At 34.0% G+C, this 23,994-nt stretch overlaps 2 protein-coding genes across 3 annotated transcripts; one reads left to right on the top strand and one right to left on the bottom strand.

Annotated features, from left to right (window-relative positions):
* Positions 1 to 12,983: 12,983 nt before the first annotated feature.
* Positions 12,984 to 19,298, top strand: LOC107951350 (GTPase-activating protein GYP1). 2 transcript variants are annotated; one of them, XM_016886365.2, is made up of 10 exons: positions 12,984 to 13,326; positions 14,279 to 14,435; positions 14,578 to 14,761; positions 14,856 to 14,926; positions 15,478 to 15,615; positions 15,700 to 15,791; positions 16,912 to 17,183; positions 17,601 to 17,686; positions 17,804 to 17,905; positions 18,734 to 19,298. In XM_016886365.2, the coding sequence occupies exons 1-10, from the start codon at positions 13,226 to 13,228 to the stop codon at positions 18,893 to 18,895; spliced, it is 1,365 nt and encodes a 454-aa protein (XP_016741854.1). In that variant the 5' UTR covers positions 12,984 to 13,225; the 3' UTR covers positions 18,896 to 19,298. The 2 variants fall into 2 exon arrangements, with proteins under 2 accessions (XP_016741854.1, XP_040940772.1); XM_041084838.1 differs by having other exon boundaries at positions 13,183 to 13,326; positions 14,350 to 14,435.
* LOC107951351 (pentatricopeptide repeat-containing protein At1g62350) lies at positions 19,277 to 21,735 on the bottom strand. Its single transcript, XM_016886366.2, has 3 exons — positions 21,296 to 21,735; positions 20,361 to 20,747; positions 19,277 to 19,901 (listed from the first exon to the last, which is right to left on the bottom strand). The coding sequence occupies exons 1-3, from the start codon at positions 21,608 to 21,610 to the stop codon at positions 19,872 to 19,874; spliced, it is 732 nt and encodes a 243-aa protein (XP_016741855.1). The 5' UTR covers positions 21,611 to 21,735; the 3' UTR covers positions 19,277 to 19,871.
* Between the last annotated feature and the right edge of the window lie 2,259 nt (positions 21,736 to 23,994).

The following is a 23,994-nucleotide window of genomic DNA, read 5'->3' as shown; positions in this document are numbered from 1 at the left end:
GCCATATGTTGCTTATTCTTGCTCTTATTCGAGAACCCCACTGACTCGTTTGATTGGGTAGGAAACTCTCTCGGTCTCTTAGATGAGGTCTGCTATGATTTCCCCATTTGTCTTTTCCTTGAGTCTTGGGACTTGATGTTTGGCCAATTCCTCGGCCTTACATGCTCTCTCTATGAGCACCACAAATTCCCTTATCTCTAAGATGTCAACTAATAGGCAAATGTCTTCGTTCAAACCATCTTCAAACCTCTTGCACTTAATGGCTTCTGTAGATACACACTCCTGTGTATATTTACTGAGTCTCACAAACTCACGTTCGTACTCAGTCACCGTCCTACAACCTTGCTTCAGCTCTAAAAACTCTTTTCTTTTCTGGTTCATATACCTCTGACTAATGTACTTCTTCTGGAACTCCTCCTAGAAGAACTCCCATGTAATCATTTCCCTTGGTAGAACCGACACAAGAGGTGTTCCACCATTGATAGGCTGAGTCTCGTAGGAGTGAAACTGAGCACTTCACGCACTCTTTAGGTGTGCGCGATAACTCATCAAATACCCTAATGGTATTTTCTAACCAAAATTCTACTCTCTCTGGGTCATCATCAATCTTAGCTCGAAATTCCTTGGCCCCTTGCTTTCGTATCTTATCTACTAGGGGTTTCTCTCTCCTAACCAAATCCACTCATTGTGGAGCAACAGGGGCATACTGAGGAATTGGATGAGGTGGGGAAGGTAGAGTATTCGAATTCACACGAATGAACTCCACATACCACGCGTCCACCATATGGAGGTAAGCTTCTCTAGCTCTTCTGTACTGACTCATCGTCATGGGCCCACTATCAATTGGCATAGTCCCTTCAGCGGGAGCCGACGCATTACTTTCCACGTCATCTGTCATAGCTACATCAGGATCCATTTACTATATGAATAAAACACAATTTATCTCGTCAGGAGTCATCACACTATCAATATACAGTTATGACATGTATAGCTAGACTCGTACTCACGCTAGGTCAGTCTTAAAACCGACTAAACCATAGCTCTAATAACACTAAATGCAACACCCCTTACCCGAGTCCAAGGCCGAGACTGGGCACAAGGCATTACCATGCTTAACCACATACATAAAAACATTTTCGAGTCACCAAGACTTGATCAAATTTAAAACTCTTTCGAACTCTGTTTAAACTTCTTAAAGTGGGCCTACAAGGCCCCAAACTTTCCTTGGGAACCATTTGGAACCAACTCAGGTCCTTAAACCAACTAAATAAAAATGATTCTTGAAATAGGGCACACGTCCGTGTGGTCATTATAACATGGTCGTGCTGATGGCCCGTGTGACATACACGGCTTAAGCATCTAGGGACACACCCTTGACCCGTACCCTTGTGAATTTAATTCCAAATTTGAACCTACAAAGGTTTTCATACGGCCTAACACATGCACGTGTCTATGGCCCGTGTCCTTCATATGGCCATGACACGCCCGTGTAAAAAAACCTTAACATCTTGTAGCCGATGCATGTCCCAGACATGTCTTACACTGGCTAACATCTCGAGGCCGATGCATGTCCCAAACATGTCTTACTCTAGCTCTCGTCTCAATGCCGATGCCATGTCCCAGACATGGTCTTACACTGGCTCTCATAATGTGGCCGATGCATGTCCCAGACATTTCTTACACTAGCACACAAATAACCCGAATGTCATGGCATGAATATTCGATTTATTTTCTAAGGTTCAAACGGGAGTTCTACTATCTCAATATTCATCATACAAAATCATTTCCACAAACAAGAAATTTATGCTATATCAATTCAAACATATATAATAACAATGTAGTTGTATTATTTACATACAACTTACCTCGGTACTCAAAATGTGGTGACTTGTTCGGCTTAGTCCACTTGCTTCGTTTTTCCCCGGTTTAGGCCCAAATTTTGTAATTCTTGATCTAGAATGATAAAAATTTATGAATTTAATCATTTTATTAATCTAGATACTCAATAATTTTAAATTGGGTAAAATGACCATTTTTCCCCTAGACTTTTACAAAATGACCATTTTACCCTTAAGTCCGAAAATCAAAATTTATCACATTTTCTCACTAACCAAGCCTAGCCGATCACTTTTTATACTAGAAGCAGTCCACAATTCTTATTATTTCCCACATGTATCACTTATTTTACAACTTATGCAAAATGATCTTTTTTAGGGTTTTCATGAGAAATCTCTTCACAAAAGTTGTTTATTTCACAACCATGATTCATTTTCTTCCATAAAATTTCAGAAAACAACATGAACACTCTTATGGTAGAATCCTAAACTTTCAACTATTTTGCAAAATAGTCCCCTTATTTGAAAGCTCATGCTACAAGGGTTCTAAAAATGTAAAAATCATCAAGAAAAATCATCAAAATCACTTACTTGTAGAGAGATTAAATGACTGAAATTTCAAGCTTCAAAAACCCATCTAATGGCTGAATTTTTAGTTGAGAAGAAATGGTGAAAAAGGATGATATCATCTTTCTTTTATTTTATTTCTTTTTGGTCAAATAAGCTACAAATATTTACCTAACATTTGACTACCTTAATTCTTTGTCTCATGGCCAGCCAAGCTATAATAGAAGGGTCTCTTTTCCCTTTAAATACCCCTAATTTATGATACATGGAAAATTTAACCCTCTTAGCTATCAAGTTAAGACTTTTACACTTTATGCGATTTAGTCATTTTTCGCGATTAAGCTTATAAACGCTAAAATTAATTCACCAAAATTTTCATGCATCTTTATAAACATGCCATCACACATAAAATAATATTAAAAATCATTTCTCCAACCTCGGATTAGTGGTTTTGAAACCACTATTCTGGCTAGGCCCAAAATCGGGCTGTTACATTGGCCGTGTGAAACCTGCACCTAATTTCAAAAAGAATTAATTAACCATACGGCTTAACATACGGGCGTGTCGCATGGTCGTGTGTACAAATCAAAGAGTTACACGAAGTCGAACACGACCTGTAGCACGGGCGTGTCCCAGGGTCACACTGGCGTGTTCCTCGGACCATACGGACGTGTGTGCCCTGTAACTTGGAAAATTTTTGAAATTTCACGAAAAATTCTTAATGTCTCCGATTGAGTCCCGACTCGATTCTACTGCTCTATTGAGCCTCGGGGGTCCATTTAAGGGAAGTTATGAATAATATCAGAAAAAGAACATTGACTGACATGATTTATTTGTAAATGTTCTGAAAGTTTCGGTAATGCTCCGTAACCCTGTTCTAGGATGGATACGGGTTAGGGGTGTTATATTTAGTGGTATCAGAGTGACGATTTAGTCAATTCTCGGACTGAATGTAGCATATGTAGAGTCTAGAAATACATGCCATTATATAACCTGTGATACTGTGATATCTCCCGACTCTGATGAAAATTGTTTTACAAATAGACAGAGATACTTTCCAACTGAGCTAATTCTGATACAGCTGAAAGTGATACTCACGTGCCTGAGTAAAAATGTTACTTATGATGAAACGAGACTCATAAAGGTATGAAATAAATATTTTATTATGACATGTTAATGATACACGTTAAGTGATATGTGTGTATTTATGAAAGTTAAATTTTGAGGCTTACGATCTCTACCCCCTTACCAGTACAGTTTTATACGATGAAAATTCACAAGATTTATATTGATTAAGTTCATAAGTGTGATAGAAGGGTTCAAAGGCTGAATGATTAATAATGTAGTCAAAATTGAGAATGGGTAATAAGTAAAGACGGTATTAAAAGAGATATAAGATTTTTCTGAAGATTATTCTGAATATGTGATGTCATTGTTAAGGAAAAAGTTATTTATGAGTAATTGACTTATTCATATATCATATTTATAGAACGGATTAGCCGAAAATTCTTTTGAATTGACTCTTTCAGTGAACTGCATAATGTAAGATTATTGATGACTATATATGTTAGTGTATTAGTGATGAAATTGCAAAAATATTTGAATACAGCTATATTACAGAAAATCTCTTTTGGGTATTTTATATGGGAATTCTATATGCACTGTTATTCTCAGAGATATATGTAATTGTTCATGTTTGGATGTTATAATTATTATATGGAAAGGTTGGCTAAACATGGTAATAGATGGAAATTATTGCAAGCCTGATTGACTCATGAGTGGTATTGCTTTATTTTTCTTCAGATTTCCAAGCCATTATAAGTGATAGAAGACTTAAGGTCACACCTTATACCTTCTTCAAAATGAGCACTCTTGTCATAGTCAGTAGCCAACAACTCACGAGCATACCTACTCAATCTCAAGAACTCGACCTCATACTCCACCACTGTTCTATCCCCTTGAGTTAGCCTCACAGGTTGTGTCTACGAGCCTCAACATAATTTGCTTCCACATACTTATTTTGGAAGGCACTTCGAAAGTAACCCTACGTTAGCTGCTCAGGCTGAGTGCCCTCCTACACAGTCAACCACCACTGATATACTTTGTCGTGAAGTAAGGATACTGCACTCTTCAATTTCTGTTCAAGGGTACAGTCTAGATCTTTCATTATCCTTTATGTGGCTTTTAACCAATATTCAACCAAAGTTAGGGTGACTCCAGTGACGCCTCTAAATAATTCAGCTCTATTGGACTGGATTCGTTTAGTTACCAACCCTCGCTCCAAGATCCAGATCCAGATCCAGATCCAGATCTAGTATGGGTCTCAACGACCCTCTCTAAAACTCCCAACATTACTTGGGATAGTGCGTGGTCCCTAGCAGTCTGAGCCGCAGACTCAGTCTCAGTAGTTGGAGTTTTTACAGTCTCACTCGTATCTAATTAGAGTATACTGCCCATCGAAGAAGGCTCAACTCGAGCCCTCCGATGGCGACCGCCATTCCCACGGGTACCACAACCACGAGAACCACGAGTACTCATTGTCTTATCTATAATTTCCAAAATTTTATGAAATCATTTTAAGTTTTAAACCTTAATTTTAAAGTTTTATCGAAATACTTATCAGTGTATATAGAGAGTGTTTCACTACTCTACAACTCCAAAGGTCATTTTTTATACTAAAGTATCACATGCAATGTATTTTTAAAGCATAACTAAAGTGTAGAGTTCTTACTTGGATTGGCGTCAGAGTCTCAACTTCACTTATCCAAAAACTTAAAAAATTATTTCAACAAAATTCCAGTCTAAAATAAATATTTATTTATCATAATATTTTGAACTCAAAAATTTATAGTCGAGTTTTGTAACCTGGCTCTGATACCATCAAAGGTAACGCCCCATACCCGACTTAGACGTTACGATCGGATTATGAAGGTTACATTGTACAACCAAAAGAAACAAGTGACTAATTTTGATGAAAACCAATTTTAAGTAACAAAAAAAATCAATTTGGGTACTTTTTGAAAACGTAGCGATTTTTTTGAAACCATAGCTTATATGGTTTTACTAAAATCAAAACCAATTTACATAAACATTTGAGAGCCAAAACACTTCAGCAAATTTCAATTAGTCTTGCAGCAGAAAACCTTATGGTGTTTCATTTATTAAATTGCAGTTCATTTTTAGTTATCATATGTTAAACGTTCTTTAAAGATAAAAGCTTTTGCGTGATAAATATCAAATAGTCCTAACAAACTAAGCAAAAATTAAAATGCCTAAAAACAAATAAAAACCCAAGAAAGTCCATAATGTCCATAATAACAAACCAATAATAAGTCCTTAGAGCTTAAACCAAAATTATGAAACCCAAGCTCCAAAGTTGTCGTCAATTCTAGGTCGAAGGATTACTTGAAACGAAGCAAACAAATTATGAGCTTTAAGCCCAGTGTGTGATTTAGCCCATAATCTCAGTATAATCATTTATCAGATTAAATTTTATACAGATCATATCTTAACATATCTTAATGAATCATTTTATTCGAATCATAACATAACATAATTTATCATAATCATATCATGTCCTACCCCCATCCGCTACGCAACATCTCTATCCAACCAATCACACCATATGGGACTACAAGCGTCCATCCATCCAGTCACACCAATATGTGGTGATGTGCCACTCATATATTTGCAGCTGAGTTGCCATACATAAATTTGCGGCCTTGTTGCCATAATTACATTATAAACTGCCATATAACACTTCCTCCATCATATCATAACCCACCCCCAAACATATGCATATCATAATCACAAAACATACTGACATATATCATATAACACATGGCATGCCTACACATATATTGTAATACCTCTAACTCGTATCCGTCGCCGGAATAGGATTTCAGAGCATTACTGAGTAACCGTAATCTAATAATTCATTTCAAACATTTCAAAAATCATAAAATGGTTCATCATTAACATGAATAGAATCCCTTATTAAGCTTTTGAGGGTTTGAAATCACTTTGAAAATGATTTGAGGCTAAATTGGGAACATTTGAAAATTTTAAGAAAAAGTTAGAAAATTTTTTAACTGTAGGGTTCACACGGCAGTGTGGCATTCGAAGTAAGGACATACAACCTTGTCCCAGCCCGTGTCTGTGCCTTTGTAACTTTCTGACTTAGGTCACACGGCCAAGCCACATGCTTGTGTGCCAGGTCGTGTACCCTTCAAAATGGCCTCGCATGCCGTGTGCTAGCCGTATGTCTCACATGGCCAAGTCACACGCCCATGTGTCTAGCCGTGTAGACTTAAAATGTACCTTAAACAACAAATTTACCATTCCCTATAAGGTTGAACACTAAAAAACTCAAAAATCATTCGTTTAACCAAATCAAAACACGATCAAATATATTCAAAACATGTCAAAACAATCATCCTAGGTGCCTAACCAACGTACCCTCATTGATACCACATTTATATCATCAAAACATATCATCAATGCATCATTCAAATTAATATTATAAACATGTCAAAATTCATCAATTTGGCCTAGCTCATATCTACCTAAAACATTAACTTAAATTCATATGCATATACCAAGCTTAGGTTCAATTTACCATGCCATACTATGGCTTCAAACACAAACAACCAACATTACAAGTAACTTATAACCTAATTTACAATCCATCCACAAAATAACTATCATTTAAACATCCTAGGTACATGCCGGCAGAAAAGATAAACATCACCACATTTGAGTTCAAGATCGTTGTTGGATGTTGAATCGGCGATAAAAAAATGAAGTATCTAAGCTGCGCACGAAAAAACAAAACCGTATGCTGAGTAAAACTCAATGGTATTTCTATAATTCGAATATTTAAAGACAAGAGATTACAAATGTATAATTGAAATATAGACACATATTAATATTTAAAAATCATAACTACCATATGCCAACTCTTTGAATTCATACATAATAGCATATCATTTCATACTATAATCAACTTACACATGCTATCATATTTCATTTGTTTCACAAATATCCCAATTCTCATACTTGCTATATAAATAGTTTTTCACAATTTGATTGACATTTCATTTAAACAATGGCATTATCCATTCCATATTGAATTCATGAGTATATAACTCATATATTCCATATATTTACAACATATCTCATTTTCATGTTTCAAATCACCATCCCATTTTCAATTCTCATAAAATATCATCCAATATCAATAATAGAACTATTTTATTATTTAGTTACCCCTATTAACACGACTCGGACTCGGACGGATACATAGATCTAACCAATACACCAGTTTGACACCTAGTGCCTCATCGGATAAATCCGAAGTAGTAACTACACCCAGCGCTATGTAAATTGACACCCAATGTCTCATCGGTTAAATCGAAGTAAATTGGCACCCAGTGCCTCATCGACTCGAAGTCGAAGAAATCCCTGAACTCTTTCTATCCCTATAGCATGTTATCTATATCCGACTTATCCCGATACAGTTAATAAGGTCTAATTTCACATTTCAGATATAACCAATATCCAATACTAATTTTTTTCATATAATCACATTTATACACATGAATTAAATTCAATCTATAATAATCAATACATTCAACATGTATCTAAGAATTCGATCCATTTCAATCAATTATCAAAATGTCAATTACTCACCTCAATACTTACCATATGCATTAAATTGAAGTATGACAATTAACAACTAAGTTCGGATTATAGAAATACAAACCAGGAATTCTGAGCTATTCGAAGTCGATTTTATCCTTTCCCTTTTTAGTCGAGGATTTCGGTACGACGTTAGTTACGAAATTAAAACAATTAAAATTCATCAATATAACACAATTCAATTTCATATTGAATATTTTAATTTTTACACAATATTTGCCTAAATTTCAATTTAGTCCCTAAACCGACACTAATTTTTATTCTTTACAATTAATTCTATATTTTTATACAAGTTTCACTTTAAACTAATTTTAACTCTCTATTTTCACTTAAACCCCTAAATTTTAAATTTTTCACAATTTAGTCCCTATACTCAAAATTTATAATTTATTCTACAATTTAATCATTTTTCATTCTAGCTTTAAAATCTATCAATTTAATCCCTAATACTAAAACTATTCAACACTAACAACATTTAAAAACTTAATAATTTCTAAAATTTCGACATGGGTCGGGTTGCCTTAGGAACCGAGATTCCAAAAACATAAAAATTACAAGAAAAGTGACTAAATTGACTAACCAAATGAACTTCAAAAATTTGGTGCCCTAGCCTTGCTCACTTCTTCTTTTCTTCTTTCTCTTTTTCTTTCTTTATTTTGTTTGGCTTTCTATTTCTTTTTCTTTCTTTATTCATTATTTTATTAACGATTTTTTTATTATACATTAAATTATTATTATATAATATATATACATTTACTTAATTATTAAGATAACATATTTTATTTTTTATTATTATAATATATATATATAAAATAAATTTACATATAATTTATATATATAATTCACTAACAGTCCCACTAAAGAAATAATAGTGTAATTACTTCTTTAGTCCATCTAATTATTTTATAATCTATAATTCAACTTTCACTCTATACGCAATTTAGTTCTTATACCTAATTACTTTTAATTCAAGTAAATTCGCTTAACTGAAACCTAATTAACTATACAAATAGCTTTGTAAATATTTATTAAAAATATTTACGAGTCCAATTTACGAGAACGGAGTCCCGAGAATGCAGTTTCCAACACCCCTGACTATCGGGTCGTTACACATTTTCTTATAGATCATAACATAACATATGATTTAAGTGTATCATATCTTACTTAACATACCTTCTAAGCTTAACCATATATTGTTACGTGCTAAAACTTACGTTTTTCCAGTCCCATACAATACCTACGGACCTAAAATTTTGAGTTCCTCAAATGGGCCCTAATCTAGCCCAAAAATTGGCCAAACCCAAAAACCTAGCCCTTGTGGTCTACATGGTCTGCAACGTTTCACACGTCTGTGTGCCCCACACGGGCTGCAAGATTTCACATAACCGTGTGCCCCACACGGCTTGGCCACACGGTTTGCTGAGTTTCAAACGATTTGTGGCACATACAATCTACCATAAGACATGATACACGATCATGTGGCACTGGGCAGTTTCGAAAAATAACCCCTATTTCACGATATAATGAGTTTCTATCGAGTTTTAAGGTCGTTTTCACACACCTGATGCTAATTTTGACTAGCCTCTCAATCAACAAATCTAGAATCCTAAAAACATTCATTCAATCAAATCGATTAATCATCCAATTACCACACAAATAACCACTTTCCTTAAAGTAACAATTCAATTCCTAAAGTAAAATTCGAGTACATACCAATAAAAAACAGTGCCTAACACGATATTTACTCTGCTGATGGAGCATGATTATCGTTTCTTTCGTCTAACCACGAACCACAAAAATGTTTAATTACAACAAGAATCACAATAACACCCAATCAACACCAATCTTGTTCCAAAAACAAAATTTATTTCAATAGCAGGAAAAACAATAAACGACAACACTTACACTTGATTTGATTTACTAATACCATCGACGAATCAATCAACACAACCCACAATCACTTAAAGGTAACCAATGGAATAGAAAAACAAAGAAATAAAATAAAATCCAAGGGAAACAAGAAAAGAAAAGAAGCAGAATGTGACAAGGGAAAGAAAAAGAAACAAAAAGAAACAGAGCACCAAAAGAAGAAACAAAAGAGGCAATTGCAAGTGGGAGCGGATTTAGGGGTGGGTTAATCTAATTTGTTTATTTTAATTTCAAAAGAAAAAAAATGCGATAAGTTAGCTAAAATAAGATATTATCTCAAAATACTCTCAAACTCTCTTAGAAGTTGAATAAAACCCAACTTTTATCACATGGGACAAAATAAAATGAATCTTACAATGCATGTGAAACTCGAACCCAAAACCTCACATATATAACCACAACACCCCACCACTGAACCAAATTAAATTATCTCACAAACTTATTGACTTAAAAATCCAAAATTTCGGGGCATTACATTCTTATAATTTACAATCATGGGGTTACTGACTTTTTTGATAGCGTTTGTCCCCTCTACTTTACATTCCTTTTCTCTTATAAAAAGAAAAAGAAAAAAAGAATACAAGCATATTTTATAAAAATGGATCGAGTATCATGATTGTACTATTAACTAGAAGGATAATATCCTTCAATTATTTTAACCTTAATTTTTTTCTTCACGTCCTCAACTTTAAAAATTTAATCAATTTGTTTTTTTAATGGAAAAGTTGATTGAATCATTCAAATTTAATGACAATGACATAATAGCTAATGTGACAGGTCACATATACTTTACATAAAACTAGATTATGCAATACCACGATGTGGCTATTTTACCCAAATGACCCAAAAATATAATTATTTATGTAAATGACCCTGGTTCAAAAGCAATCATCTAAGTAACCTGAAATGAATAGTAAAATTGGGTTATGGAGACTAGATGGCTGACACTACTATTTTTCTGTTAAAAAAGTAATTTTTAGGGTTTTGGACACTCGATGACCGACACACATGTATTTTTTTCAGATCGTATCATACTGATATATATTTATATCAATATTTAAAAAAATCGGGGTGTTAGCACACTGATGGTCAGCACTCCTTTATCAGGTTAAAAAAAGATATTTTGGGCATGTCAGGTGCCGGCCAACAAAGGCCCACGCTGACCCAACAAAAGGAGATGGGAATATTGCAACATTAACCCCTCTTCATTTTTCATCTTTTTTATTCCCCAAGTTTGATTACAAATTTAAAAATATATTACACGTTGTTTCTAAATTTAAAAATTTTAAGTTTATTTAAAATTAAAATTTTTAAATCCTATTTAATATTACACGTTATTTTTAAAATAAAAGAAACAATAATTTAACAATGTTTATTTGAATTATTATGAAAGATGAAAATTATTAAAGCATGTTCTAATTTTATGAAAAAAAAATCTAATTTAATTGTGCATATTAAATTTAAATTAAATTTTAAATTTAATAATAATATGAATGATGCAATAATAATCAACAACATGATAAATAGTATGATATTATTTTAAGATATAAAATTTGTAATCAAACTTGGAAAATAAAAAAAGATAGAAAAACGATGAGGGATTACTGTTGCAATATTCCCATCCCTTTTGTTGGGTCAGCGTGGGCCTTTGATGGCAGGCACTTGACATGCCCAAAATAACTTTTTTTTAATCAGATAAAGGGGTGTCGACCATCAATGTGCCATCATTCTAATTTTTTTAAAATATCGATATAAATATATACCGGTATGATTTGGTTTGAAAAAAAATTCATAGGTGTCGGTCATCTAGTATCCAAAACCCTAAAAATTATTTTTTTAATAAAAAATAATGGTGTCGGCCATCTAGTCCCCATAACTCAATTTTACTGTTCATTTTAGATTATTTAGATAATTATTTTTAAACCAGGGTCATTTACGTAAATATTTTTTTGAGTCATTTGGGTAAAATAACCCCGCAATGTAGGTGAAAAAATTATGTAAAAACCAAATGTGACTTTTATAGTAAAGTTAAAATAGTAAAGGTTAGTGTCTTGGGTTCAAATTTTGTGGTTTCTATCATGTATATATATTTTAGATTGATTAAAATATAATACTTATTGAGGTAAGATGTGTTGATTGAAGCTAAGTGGTATTTGATAATGTCTACTATAAACTGCTATTAATGTATTGTTATACTAAAGATACTAAGGTATATCTACGGAAGAACTTATAAATTACTTGCCTTATTTAAGTTGACAATTTAATGGTTTAATGAAGAAAATCTTTGAACCTGTTAATGTATTGTTATATTAAAGATACTATGGTTCACCTACGGAAACCAATTCTTGGTTTTTGAAGATTGCATTGGATTTGAGTGAATCAATTCAACTATTGGAATGTGGAGATTTGATCGAGATTGTGTTATTGATTTTGGAGAACATATTTTATATTGATTGTGCTTTGAGTGTTTATGTTGTAATAGCTATTTCTAAAGAGTTACTTTATATTCATTTAGGCTCTTTATTGGCAAGCTGATTTTGATATATACTTAGAGGCTTTATCTTATGTATGAGAGCTTATTAATAGCACATGAACCTAATTTATAGGGAATTGTTTTGTGAGAAAATTTAAACTAATTTGTAAATATTGAGTTTCGCTGTCCAAATTCTGTAGAGAGATTTGGATTTGAAAGTGAGTGTTAAAATTTTTAGATATAAATGTAAAATATTTATACTTGAAAAGTGATAAAAGAGTGAATTTATTTGGGATTAAAGATAGTGTTTTTTAGATAATAATGGTTATGGTTCTGATTTCATATATTGTAATTTCTATTATGTATATATTATTTAGATTTATGAAAATATAATAATTATAGTATATACATTCGACCAAAAAAAATTAGAAATATCATTTTTTTTAAAGATTGAATTTAAGATTAGTAAATGGGAGTGCCTAAATTCATCATTATTCCATTAAAAAAAGGTAAAATTAAAGGAAAAACATGTCGAAATAATTGAATTCGAGATTGATTAATATAATAATCAAAAGTGCTTTCAAACTTTAAACTACTTGGTTTGTTGTGAAATCTTTCTGTGTATTCATGTTTTCTTAGAAATGGGGTTTGAAAGAATGAAAGGAGTTCAATAGCCGTGTTGAGAGTGAAACACAATAATCAAGGAAATAACGACAAAATCATGAATTCCAACAACAACAGCAGCAGCCATGGCGAAGTAGATCAGCGTAACAAAGAAAGCCTTGATTCCAGGTTCAATCAAACCCTCAAGAATGTCCAAGGGTACCTCTTTCTAATAATTTCCAATTTTACTTTTCTTCCTCTGTTTTCTTTCTGGTTTCTCAATGTTGATTCTGGATTTTTCTTTTTTCATTGGATTTAGAGAAATACCTTCTGATCTTTCGAATTTCAGTTTTGATTCTGAATTTCCGTGGAAGAATTTTTGCTCTTTAGGGTGAAATTTTGATTTCGCAAAAGTTTTCAGTTAGGTTTATTGGGTTTAATTTGTTGCGGTTTGCACTTAGATTGAAAGCCCCTTTTGGGAATTAAAGCCAGATCTCACAAGTTCTACTTAATGGCATAACCCGGTTTCTCTTTCTTTTGGAAGATAATCCTTTCATCTTTGTGCTTAGATCATAGTATTTATCTATTTTTCCCTAAAAACGTCTGATATTTTGGTGTATGTTGTAATTTGATCATGGCATTGTTGTTGGGGAATCATAGGCATCACAGGGGTTCACAAAGGGTTGCTCCTTGTCTTTTAGCCTGGTTTTCCTGATAATAAAAATGACAGTTACTAAACGTGGGGAGTTCATAAAGGTTATGGAACAAAAATGTTACAATTTGTTTGCCCATGCTTATGAATGATAACATTGCTGAGCTTGGATTTCTTAACGTAAATTAGCTGAAATGCTAACATGGGTTGCGGAGTTGTTTTTCTTAATGTAAATTGGCTGAAGATCAATGCTAACATGGGTTGCAATGTTGTTTTTCTTTATGCATATCTCTCTCTTACTGTTAAGAAGTCAAAATTGAAAAAATTTCCTCTGCTGTAAAGTTCCCTTGTCATGTTATATAACTTTTATTACCTTGCCTATGTGGATTTGGAAATTTATGGTGGTTTTTATTATCTCAAGTGTAAAAGCAAATGCTAGGATTACATGTTAATAAAATCTTTGCTTCATAATTTTTGTTTCATCAACAAATAATAATTTTCTTTTATGCCTCTTTTAAGGTTGCTTAAGGGTCGCAGTATTCCTGGTAAAATATTATTGACCAGAAGGTCAGATATACTTGATGATTCAGGTTCACAAGAACGATCTCCCAGTTATCAAAGAAGCTTCTCACAGAACGATGCCGGTACAAGTGATGACATGGACAAATCTGTGGAGGTGAGGTTTAGAGTGACTGTAGTATCTTTCATGTATTCTATTACGAAAATACGGAAAGATGATTTAGTCTTGAACTAGTGTGACGCTAGACTTCTTTAAAAGTCCGTGATGTTAGTAGCTGAAAAGCATTCCTTTCATTTAGGGAGGGGTCAGAAATACAAATAATTCTGATGGTAATACAACTGTTAATAAGTTAACATCTTCAACCTCAAAGAATGAGGATGCTGCCAATGAAGTCCAGAACTCTGCAATGGGCACAAGAGCTACAGATTCTGCCAGGGTTACGAAGTTCACTAAAGAGCTCTCAGGACAAATGGTCATATTAGGTACCATATCTACTTTATTGCTTCCAGAATGATTTCACAACCTTTATATGTATATATGATCGTACATTTGATTTGATTATCATGTCCTTTTTAGAGAGATTACGTGAGTTAGCTTGGAGTGGTGTTCCGCCTTATATGCGTCCTAATGTATGGAGACTCCTGTTGGTAAGCTCTTAACTATTGGTTTTTGGCATTAGGACTTGAACTGTATGAACCAACTCATTACTCTTCTGCTAAGGCTGCGATATTTTTTAATGTAAAGTGATGATCTTTGTTAATTGCTGCCACCTTTAATATCTTCGGCTTTGTAGAATGTTTCATATAAAAAGTTCTCTTACAATTCACTGGATTGTGCTTTTAAAGCTTTATAACATTTCAATTGTTGCATTCCTAGTGTAATGAGTTGCTTCTGTTTCATGATGCCAAGGAACTAGGCTTTGCTTTTAGTATCAATGTATATTTTTAGGAGGCGTTCAGTATCGGGTTTTAGTTTGTTCCAAATGCATTTTCATAAGGGTGTTCTGTTTTCTTTTTTGTATGACCTTGGTGGCTTTCTTTTCCAGTTAATGGAATCAATGAAGCAACAGTTTAGACCGAAAGAATCTGCATGTCTCATATTTGATATCCAGGGTTAACCAATTTGTCAGTGGATGGATAGATTGTATTTATTAAATAAATTTTGGTTTCTCGTTTGAAATTTTATGAATTTAAAACAGGGATATGCACCACCTAATTCAGATAGAAGGGAGGGAGTTTTAAGGAGGAAACGCCTTGAGTATCTTGATTGTGTTGCTCAATTTTATGACATTCCGGACACTGAGCGGTCTGCTGATGAGATTAATATGCTTCGCCAGGTTCCTTTATCCCTTATTTAGTCTCAAACTTGATTGTCAGCCTTCTATGCCTGATTTAACAGCAGTGTTTTTTCTGTTTGTTAGATTGCTGTTGATTGTCCTAGGACTGTTCCTGATGTCCCTTTCTTTCAGCAAGCTCAAGTTCAAAAATCCTTGGAGCGCATTCTTTATACATGGTAAGTTACTATTTGAATTGGTGGATTCACATTTATTGTTGGCTTTCTTATAACATGCAAAGCTCAAAAATTTTAAAAAGATAAAACTCAAGATAGTTAGTACCACACCGGTTGGCGCACCGTTTTTCTACTGGAACTGGTACGTAGTGGTACCTGTTTGTTTAGTTGTACCATTTCGGATTTATCAATATTTTAAAAAAAAATATTTAATATATGTATATAAATATATTTATAAATATCAAATGAATGAAATTAAATAAATTTCAAATATAAAATATTCATCAATTATATAAATTACTCATTAGTAAACTCAACAAATAAAAATCTATCATTCAAACAAATCCAAAATTACGAATAAAAATCCATCATTCAATATGAAATTTTAAAGGATTTAACTCCTTTAACTCCTTTCCCTTTTTTTGTAAAAGAAGCTAAAGGGTGAGCGAATATTTTTTTTCTTTGATAATCGAGACTAGGTTTTTAATAAAATTTATATTTTAAGTGTGAAAGTATGTCTCAAAAAACTAATTTAAACTTTACATTCCTGTGTAGTCTTTTTTGATTAGTCACATTCCAATTAAGTCTTTAGCATAATAGTAAATAATTAAAAATTTTATATTTTTCAATATTATTCATGCAGCGGCCGGTGCATTATGTTCCGGCTGGTGTGACCGGAATTGACCGGCATGATCTGGTGGGATCGGTATGGACTGGAATTTTCACTGGTGTGGAAAAGGGTGTTGGTTGTTCCTGTTTAAAAAAGGGTGTTGGTTGGTTGTTCAATGGGTAAAAGGTCAGTTTTTATTTGTTTGTAAATAATGAGATTTACACATTTTATCTTAATAGTAAAGATATAAATATTATGGTAAATGCATTTTGCATTTTTTTGTTTATTAACTATTTTTATATTTTATTGTAAATTAAATAAGTGTGTAAAGTTATTTAACATTAAAAAAATAAAGAAGACATTATACCTTGGTTCAACTGGTTTAACTAGGCACTGGAGGTCTGAGCAGTTCGACCTCCAGTCCCCTTTGTTAAACTCTGATTTATGTTTGCTTTAAAGCAACATTCAAGATACTAGTGTTATTTTGTAATTTATATTGTTCTTCATTTACAGGGCCATTCGGCATCCTGCAAGTGGGTATGTGCAGGGTATTAATGATCTTGTAACACCCTTTCTAGTTGTCTTCTTATCTGAGTACTTAGAAGGGAGCATAGATAGTTGGTCAATCTCAGATATGTCTGCTGGGAAGATATCCAACATAGAAGCTGATTGCTATTGGTGCTTGTCAAAGTTGCTTGATGGCATGCAAGACCATTACACATTTGCTCAACCAGGAATCCAGAGGCTTGTATTTAAGCTGAAGGAATTGGTTAGGCGCATCGATGGTAAACTCTACAAAAGCCTTTCAGTTCTTCCCCTAGAATTGTTCTTGTTTATGGACTCAACAACTTTTTGCTTTATGAAGGAATTTTAAGCCTTCGATTACCATGCAAATTTTGTTTTGTAATAGTTTTCAAACAAAGCAAGATGTTTGGAATACATGTGCAGGCACACCCTTTTTCTTAATGTTACAGAAAAAGAATGATTTCTTTTTAAAATGTGTTTCTGCTGGTGATGGTGGTTGAGTGGGTTCTTTTTTCTTTTTTTTTTGTTGTGGGGGGGGGGGGGGTTCTGTGCATGAGTAGTTTCTCTGATGATGTGCGTGCAATTTTCTTTATCTGACATAAAATTTTATTTATGTTTTCATGTTCTAATTTCATTTCTTTGTCTTATTAACTTCTTTTTTCTTCAACTTGAACCAGAACCTGTTTCTAGACATATGGAGGACCAAGGGCTTGAATATCTTCAATTCGCATTTCGCTGGTTCAACTGCTTGCTAATACGCGAGGTAAGGTTTCATCACATGATCCAAATCCCTTGGTTTCTCCTGCATTCAAATTTTCTTTTTATGTTTGATTGATCAAATGCTTCAACTTCTATTTATTTATTTTTGTTTGTTTAATAGATACCTTTTCATCTAGTGACCCGTCTATGGGACACGTATCTTGCTGAAGGAGATGCACTGCCAGATTTTCTTGTCTACATATTTGCCAGTTTTCTTTTAACGGTGAGTGCTTTAGCTTCATTTGTGATGATCTAGTTTACTAGCTTTTCATCTTTGGTTGCATTTTGGCAACATTTAATGAGTTTCAGCAAAGGATTTTTGTCTGTGTGTGTTTTATTCTTTCTTTCCCTTATTTAAAAGAAAAATAATCACCATTTCTTTGGTCAAAACATGATGATGACCTATGTTTCTCTGACACAACATTTTTCTTGAACTATCTATATTCGACACCTATATCTGATGCATATCTAGACATGGGCATGGGGATATCCAACGACTTTCTAAATATATGGAAAATTTAGGGAAAAAAATTGAGTATACCCGTCTCTCACATACCTGCATCCAACACCCACACCTTAGCCCGAGTAACATAGATGATGACAAAAGGTAAGATGTTGGATCAATGACATCAAACTAAAAATGAGCATCTCTTGCAGCTCACTTCATATTACCAAGATCTGCATTCTCTCGGATTTACATTATTCAAATTTATTGATGCTTGTTTTCCTAGATTGCTAAGTCAACCTGTTTACTTGCGTCATTCATGTTATAGTGTAATCTCCTATGAACTTTACTTCTGCATAGTTTCAGATGGAACAACACTAAACAAAACATTTTTGTTTCCTCATGAACTCTGCTAATGAGATTCTATGTTACTTGAATTTGGGCCTAAGTGTTGGATATGGGTAACTGTCCAACATGCAGTCTGTGTTTTAATGATACTTCAATATCAGATGCCTCTAGAAACAAATTTTCTCGTCATGATTGTTCTAATCATGAAAAAAAATTGCAAACCTGATTTGATGAATGCTTTATTTCTATATGTTTCAGTGGTCAGATGAACTTCAGAAGCTTGACTTCCAAGAAATGGTGATGTTCCTTCAACACCTTCCAACTCAAAACTGGACACATCAAGAGCTTGAAACAGTACTTTCTAGGGCTTACATATGGCACAGTATGTTTAACAGCTCTCCCAGCCACTTAGCTAGTTGAACATAAATTTTATGTTTTTTATTTATTTACCAGTTGTCCAATTTTCCTCTTTTAATTTCTCTTTGTTGATCAAAGTGATTCAGAGAGCAATGGGCTTGTGTTTTTAATTTTTTTTCAGTAGAGGCCAAGAAATGTACCTCCTTGTATGTTGGCATTCTATGTTACCCGGACTTAGGATGGTGGGAATTTGTATACATATATGCGTCCAACATGGATATGTATATCTTTTTTTTCAGCTTTTCTCATGTATTTGGATCATGTATTTGGATGTGTTTTGGACACAGTTGATGATACAAATAACTTTAGGGAAAATTACGAGTCCGATTAACGTAGGTTTCATGTAACTTCATACTTGTTTGTAATATACATCGACCTTGGGAAGAATAACAAGTTTTGAATTCCATTAACAGATATGAAATGGGTGTTTCGTCTATTTGGATAACAATTTTTTAATGAATCCATATTTGGATACAGATGTATTGTTCATTGTGGTGTTGTGATATATGAGTTATTGTTAGTCTACTTCATACCACCCATATATGCTCTCCTCTCGTCTCCCCCGCTGCTCCGGTTGCATTACAAAGAGGGACTATAAATAGGCAAGGGTGTTGTGCCCTGCCATCTTTTTTGCATCGACAAAAGAGAGCGGAATATTTTTCTGAGAAAGCATCAGAATCTAACCTATTAAAACACAAAATCCAGCAAATTACCTATAATGCTGCTCCTGATACATTTCCAAAATTACTCCTTGATGCACAAATGGAGACGTTGACGAAAAGCATGAATCCTAAATGACAAAACATAAAGCAGATGCAGATAATCATGAAATTAATGGCCATAAATGTGCCAAAGCAGAGTTGCCTTGAACAACCGTGCTTCACGAATCCCTCCCTGCTAATGAAAATTCACACGAGAGCTGGACTCTCAGGAAGCTAGAATCTGCACAAGTGATTCGTCACCTTTGGACTGCAAACTGTCAAACAAGATCAAGCTGCCGCCTCTTCAACTGAAACAGAAAAAAAAGTCCACCTCAACAATACAAATGATATTAACTAATGTGCAGGCTCAATCCGTCAGTACTTCGTCTCTCTTGGTAAAAACATCATTTACTTTCCACTTTTCTCTCAACAAATTCCATTTCAAGGAATTCCTGATAAACAAAAACCTAAACTGATGAGCAACTTGTCCAAATATTACATCATTTTCTTTTCACTCTTACCAAGCAAAGCATAAAACTTTTAGGTGGCATGCTCTAAGTTGGCAGTGTTATGTCATCAATGAGGCTACATATCTTCCTATGCTTCTCCTAAATAAATAAACTTTCCTTGCATGGTATTACAGCTGTATCGAAATGTTGCATAAAACGGACTCACAAGTTTCAATTGCAAGATATAAGAGGCATATATATATATTTCATAAAACAAGAATTAAAACAAAGTACAAAGGAAATAGGATCCTCACTTACATGCTTTTTTCGAACATCTTCAAGGAATCTCTCAGGATACTCCAGATATTCAATACAATCCTTCTTTACAACCGCTGCAAGCTCTTCTTTCCCCGCATTCTCAAGGTTTCTTATCAAAATTGTAAAGGTCAGCTTATTTGGAGAACAGCCACATGCCTTTAGTCTCTCATAGGTCTCCATTGCCTTCTCCATCATACCAACTTGCAAATATGCTCCAATCAGCTCGGTGAATGCCCTTGTATCAGGTTTCAACCCATCTTTTTCTAGCTCAGTAAAAAGCTGTTCAGCCATTTCAGTCATTTTATTCTTACCCAACAGCTGAATCATGTTACAGTACAAACACATGTCTGGTTTGTACCATACTTCCTTCCTCACAAATTCGAAAACCTAAATCCTGGCATCATTTCAGCTAATATCCCATAATTGAAATGCAAGACAAAAAGTATAAATTTAAGAATGAAAATGAATCATAAAACAGATAGCACTAAATTCAAAGACCTAAACCCTGTCACGATTTCAGCTAGAATCCCATAATTGAAAACTGAAAATCAAGATAATGATTATGAAAATGAATCATAGTACATATATATTTAACGGGTTCCTTCCATTGCAATTCAAAGACCTAAACTAAACCCTGACATCATTTCAGCTACAATCCCATAATTGAAAACTGAAAAGCAATATATACGATTATTAATTAAGCATGAAGATGAGTCATATTCCATATAGATTTGAAGGACACCTTCCATATCGATGCAAAGACCTAAACCCTCATCACATCAGCTAAAAACCCATAATTGAACACTGAACCAAAAGCAAGATAAGAAGTGTAAAATTAAACATGAAACTGAATCAAAATACAAATAGCTTGAAAGGGTTCCTTCCAAATCATCTAGGCAATCCAAGAAACAGTTGTAACAAGTAAAAGAGGGTACCTTGAGAGCTAATTGGAATTCATTTTGTCTTTGTAACTCAGCCAAAGTATCCAAAAGGTCAGCTTTGAGTAACCTGGAAAGCCTGGTGGATAAAACATGGTGTAATTTGGAATTGGAGTTGGCTAACTTGAGGGAATGAACAGCTTGGATGGCTTCGGTGGAAAGCACCCTTGATTTCCACAAGGGTTTCTTTGTTCCTCCTCTAAGCCCACAAGTAATAATACTAGATTGATTGTGGTTGTGATGGGGGTATTTCAGAAATCCCATTTGGGGGAGATGGGAAATTCTCAGACTTCCCATGAAACTAGGTTTCATATATTTTTACCAAGGAATGTTAAGTAGAGAATATGAATGTTGTGTTTTGCTACTGAAAAACAATGGGTTCGATAAATATAGGCTTCGATTCCGTAAGAGACCTATTCAAATTTAAAATATTATTCATTTTATAAAAAGTTAGATCCTATAAATCTTTAAATCAAAATATCATCCTAAATAGAATTTTGCACTCTCTAAAAATTTAAAACTTTATTGTTTTAGTGCATTTTTCTTTTTTTTATTCTATTAATTTAAAATAAAATATATTTAATCGATTAGCATGGACATTATTATTAGTGCAAGAGGACGTGAGATTGCGTGCGAATTATTCTTTTATTTAAGGGTTGAGGATGAATTATGGATAATTTTAGGCATTGTATTAAAAAAAGAAGATATGATAACAACCTATAAATAGATTAATGTTAATATAATATTTGATATTATGCATGTCCGTTTTACGATTCATATTCGGAGTTCGAACCTACGTTCTTCCTTTTAGAGTGCAATGTACCTTACCATTACAACCAACCACTTGTTAATATATATATAGGCTAAATAAAGGCTATAGGCCAAATTTTTTTAATTAGGCCTTTAGGCCATTTTAAACATTAATTAAGGAAATAAGCTAATTTTAGGAGAGAGAAAGAAAAAGCTAATTTTAGGGTTTAAGGCATTTTGAAAGTGTTCAGATTTTCGACTGAAACGACGGAAGTTCTTAGGTAGTTTTAAAGGGTCAAGGGTGTGATAACGTGCCCCAGCACATATACATTGCATGTCATGGCGGGATAGGACCATCACCTTAGAAACTCATTGTGGGGAAATCCAGTTCCGGGGTCATAATGCATGATACGATCAGGGGTCAAAGTCTACATGAAAGTCCCAGTCAACGGCTGTGATGCAGTCATGGGTTCGAGTATAACCAGGAGGCCAGATGATGGTCGTTACGCGGTCAGGAGTTCAAGCTTTTTGGATACCCGCAAATAATGCCCTATATATATCATACATAAGATTGAGGCCATAATCATACAAAAAAACTTTAGGGACTTCCGGTGTAATCACATATTTTTTTCTCTATTTTAAAGCAGCCAGTGTCTTTAACCTTTCATTCTTGTCCGAAGGTTAACACCGAGGTGGACATAAGAGGGCTCTCAGGTGAAAAGCGGATATTTTGACATAGTAAAGGTCAAACACAGGTCAATGCAATAGCGGTTGTAGTTATTAATAGGTTGTGTAATAACGATAATCATTGTCACTCCAAAAGGAGCATCATCTTTACTGCACCGCAACAGCTGCTCCCCGCCTAAGAGTCCTCTTGCATCCACGACGGTGCCGACCTTTGAATAAGAAGGAATGTTAAAGGTACCGATTGCTTGGAAATGAAGAAAAGATTTACACCAATTATAGTTGGAAGCCCAAGAGTTTTTTTATATGAATATGCCTTCAAGCTTCTGTATGATATTTATAGGGCATCATTTTTGGGTATTCGAAAAGATTGAGCTCGTGGCCAAGTAACGACAGTCAACTGGCTCCCCCGTTATATTCTGATATATTATCGTATAACGACCTTCAATTAAGACCTCTACGTCGATTTCCCTAGGATAGGCTTCGGAGGCAATGATTCCATCTCAGTATTATATATGAAATGTGTGCAGCTCAGAGTGATATCGCATCATTGAGGACTTAAGAATACCTCGAATGTAAAAAAATATTTTTAGTGATCGAAATTTTTACGAATGGGAAATGATTTATAGTGGACAAATGGAGAGGATTGGAGAGAAATTAAATCACCGAGGGATGATGAAACTTAGTGTGTGTGATCCATTTTATTGTTGCACGGAAGGGTTTGTTTGCAAAGAAAACCCTTGGAACCACGTTGAAACATGTTCTAAACGTGTTTAAAGCGTCTGAATTATTCGAAGCGTCAGGCTTTTCTCCCCGGGGAATAAGAATTTTGTTAGAGAAAGCTCGCGGCGAGCTTTCTGTAACAAAATTCCTATCTTCTGAAGGTGAAGGTACATTTTTCAAATGTGTGTTGAGCTGTAACACCCCTAGCCCGAGTCCGATCGCCGGTTTAGGCTATGAGGTATTACCGAGCCAAACAATAATTTTTTTTTGTCTATATAATCAATCAACATTTTAATATCTCATTCGCATAGTAAATAAACATAAACAGAGATCGAACTGAATTAGATATTGATATTCAAGTTATACGCCATTTTCGTATGGCTAAAATATTTACAATACAAAACATAACCGTCACCGGCCTAACCTATACATGCCATACCAAGGCCAAAATATAACTGTACCAAAAAGATTGATAGTATGATGAACTGCTGATGATTCCCGAGTCGGTGGCCAAAATTGACAATCTATAAAACAAATAA

Source organism: Gossypium hirsutum, chromosome A02 (genome assembly GCF_007990345.1).
Source record: "Gossypium hirsutum isolate 1008001.06 chromosome A02, Gossypium_hirsutum_v2.1, whole genome shotgun sequence".
NCBI classification, from domain to species: domain Eukaryota; kingdom Viridiplantae; phylum Streptophyta; class Magnoliopsida; order Malvales; family Malvaceae; genus Gossypium; species Gossypium hirsutum.
Note: the sequence above shows the minus strand (reverse complement) of the source record. Positions and strands in the feature narration are given on the sequence as shown.

Excerpts from the sequence above, each read along its gene's own strand:
- LOC107951350 (XM_016886365.2), top strand. The coding sequence starts at position 13,226 with ATGAATTCCAACAACAACAGCAGCAGCCATGGCGAAGTAGATCAGCGT. Across the intron at positions 17,184-17,600 it reads ATTGGTTAGGCGCATCGATG|AACCTGTTTCTAGACATATG; the intron begins GTAAACTCTACA and ends AACTTGAACCAG. Across the intron at positions 17,687-17,803 it reads ACTGCTTGCTAATACGCGAG|ATACCTTTTCATCTAGTGAC; the intron begins GTAAGGTTTCAT and ends TTTGTTTAATAG.
- LOC107951351 (XM_016886366.2), bottom strand. The coding sequence starts at position 21,610 with ATGAAACCTAGTTTCATGGGAAGTCTGAGAATTTCCCATCTCCCCCAA. Across the intron at positions 20,748-21,295 it reads AATTCCAATTAGCTCTCAAG|GTTTTCGAATTTGTGAGGAA; the intron begins GTACCCTCTTTT and ends GCCAGGATTTAG. Across the intron at positions 19,902-20,360 it reads AAGATGTTCGAAAAAAGCAT|TTGAAGAGGCGGCAGCTTGA; the intron begins GTAAGTGAGGAT and ends TTTCTGTTTCAG.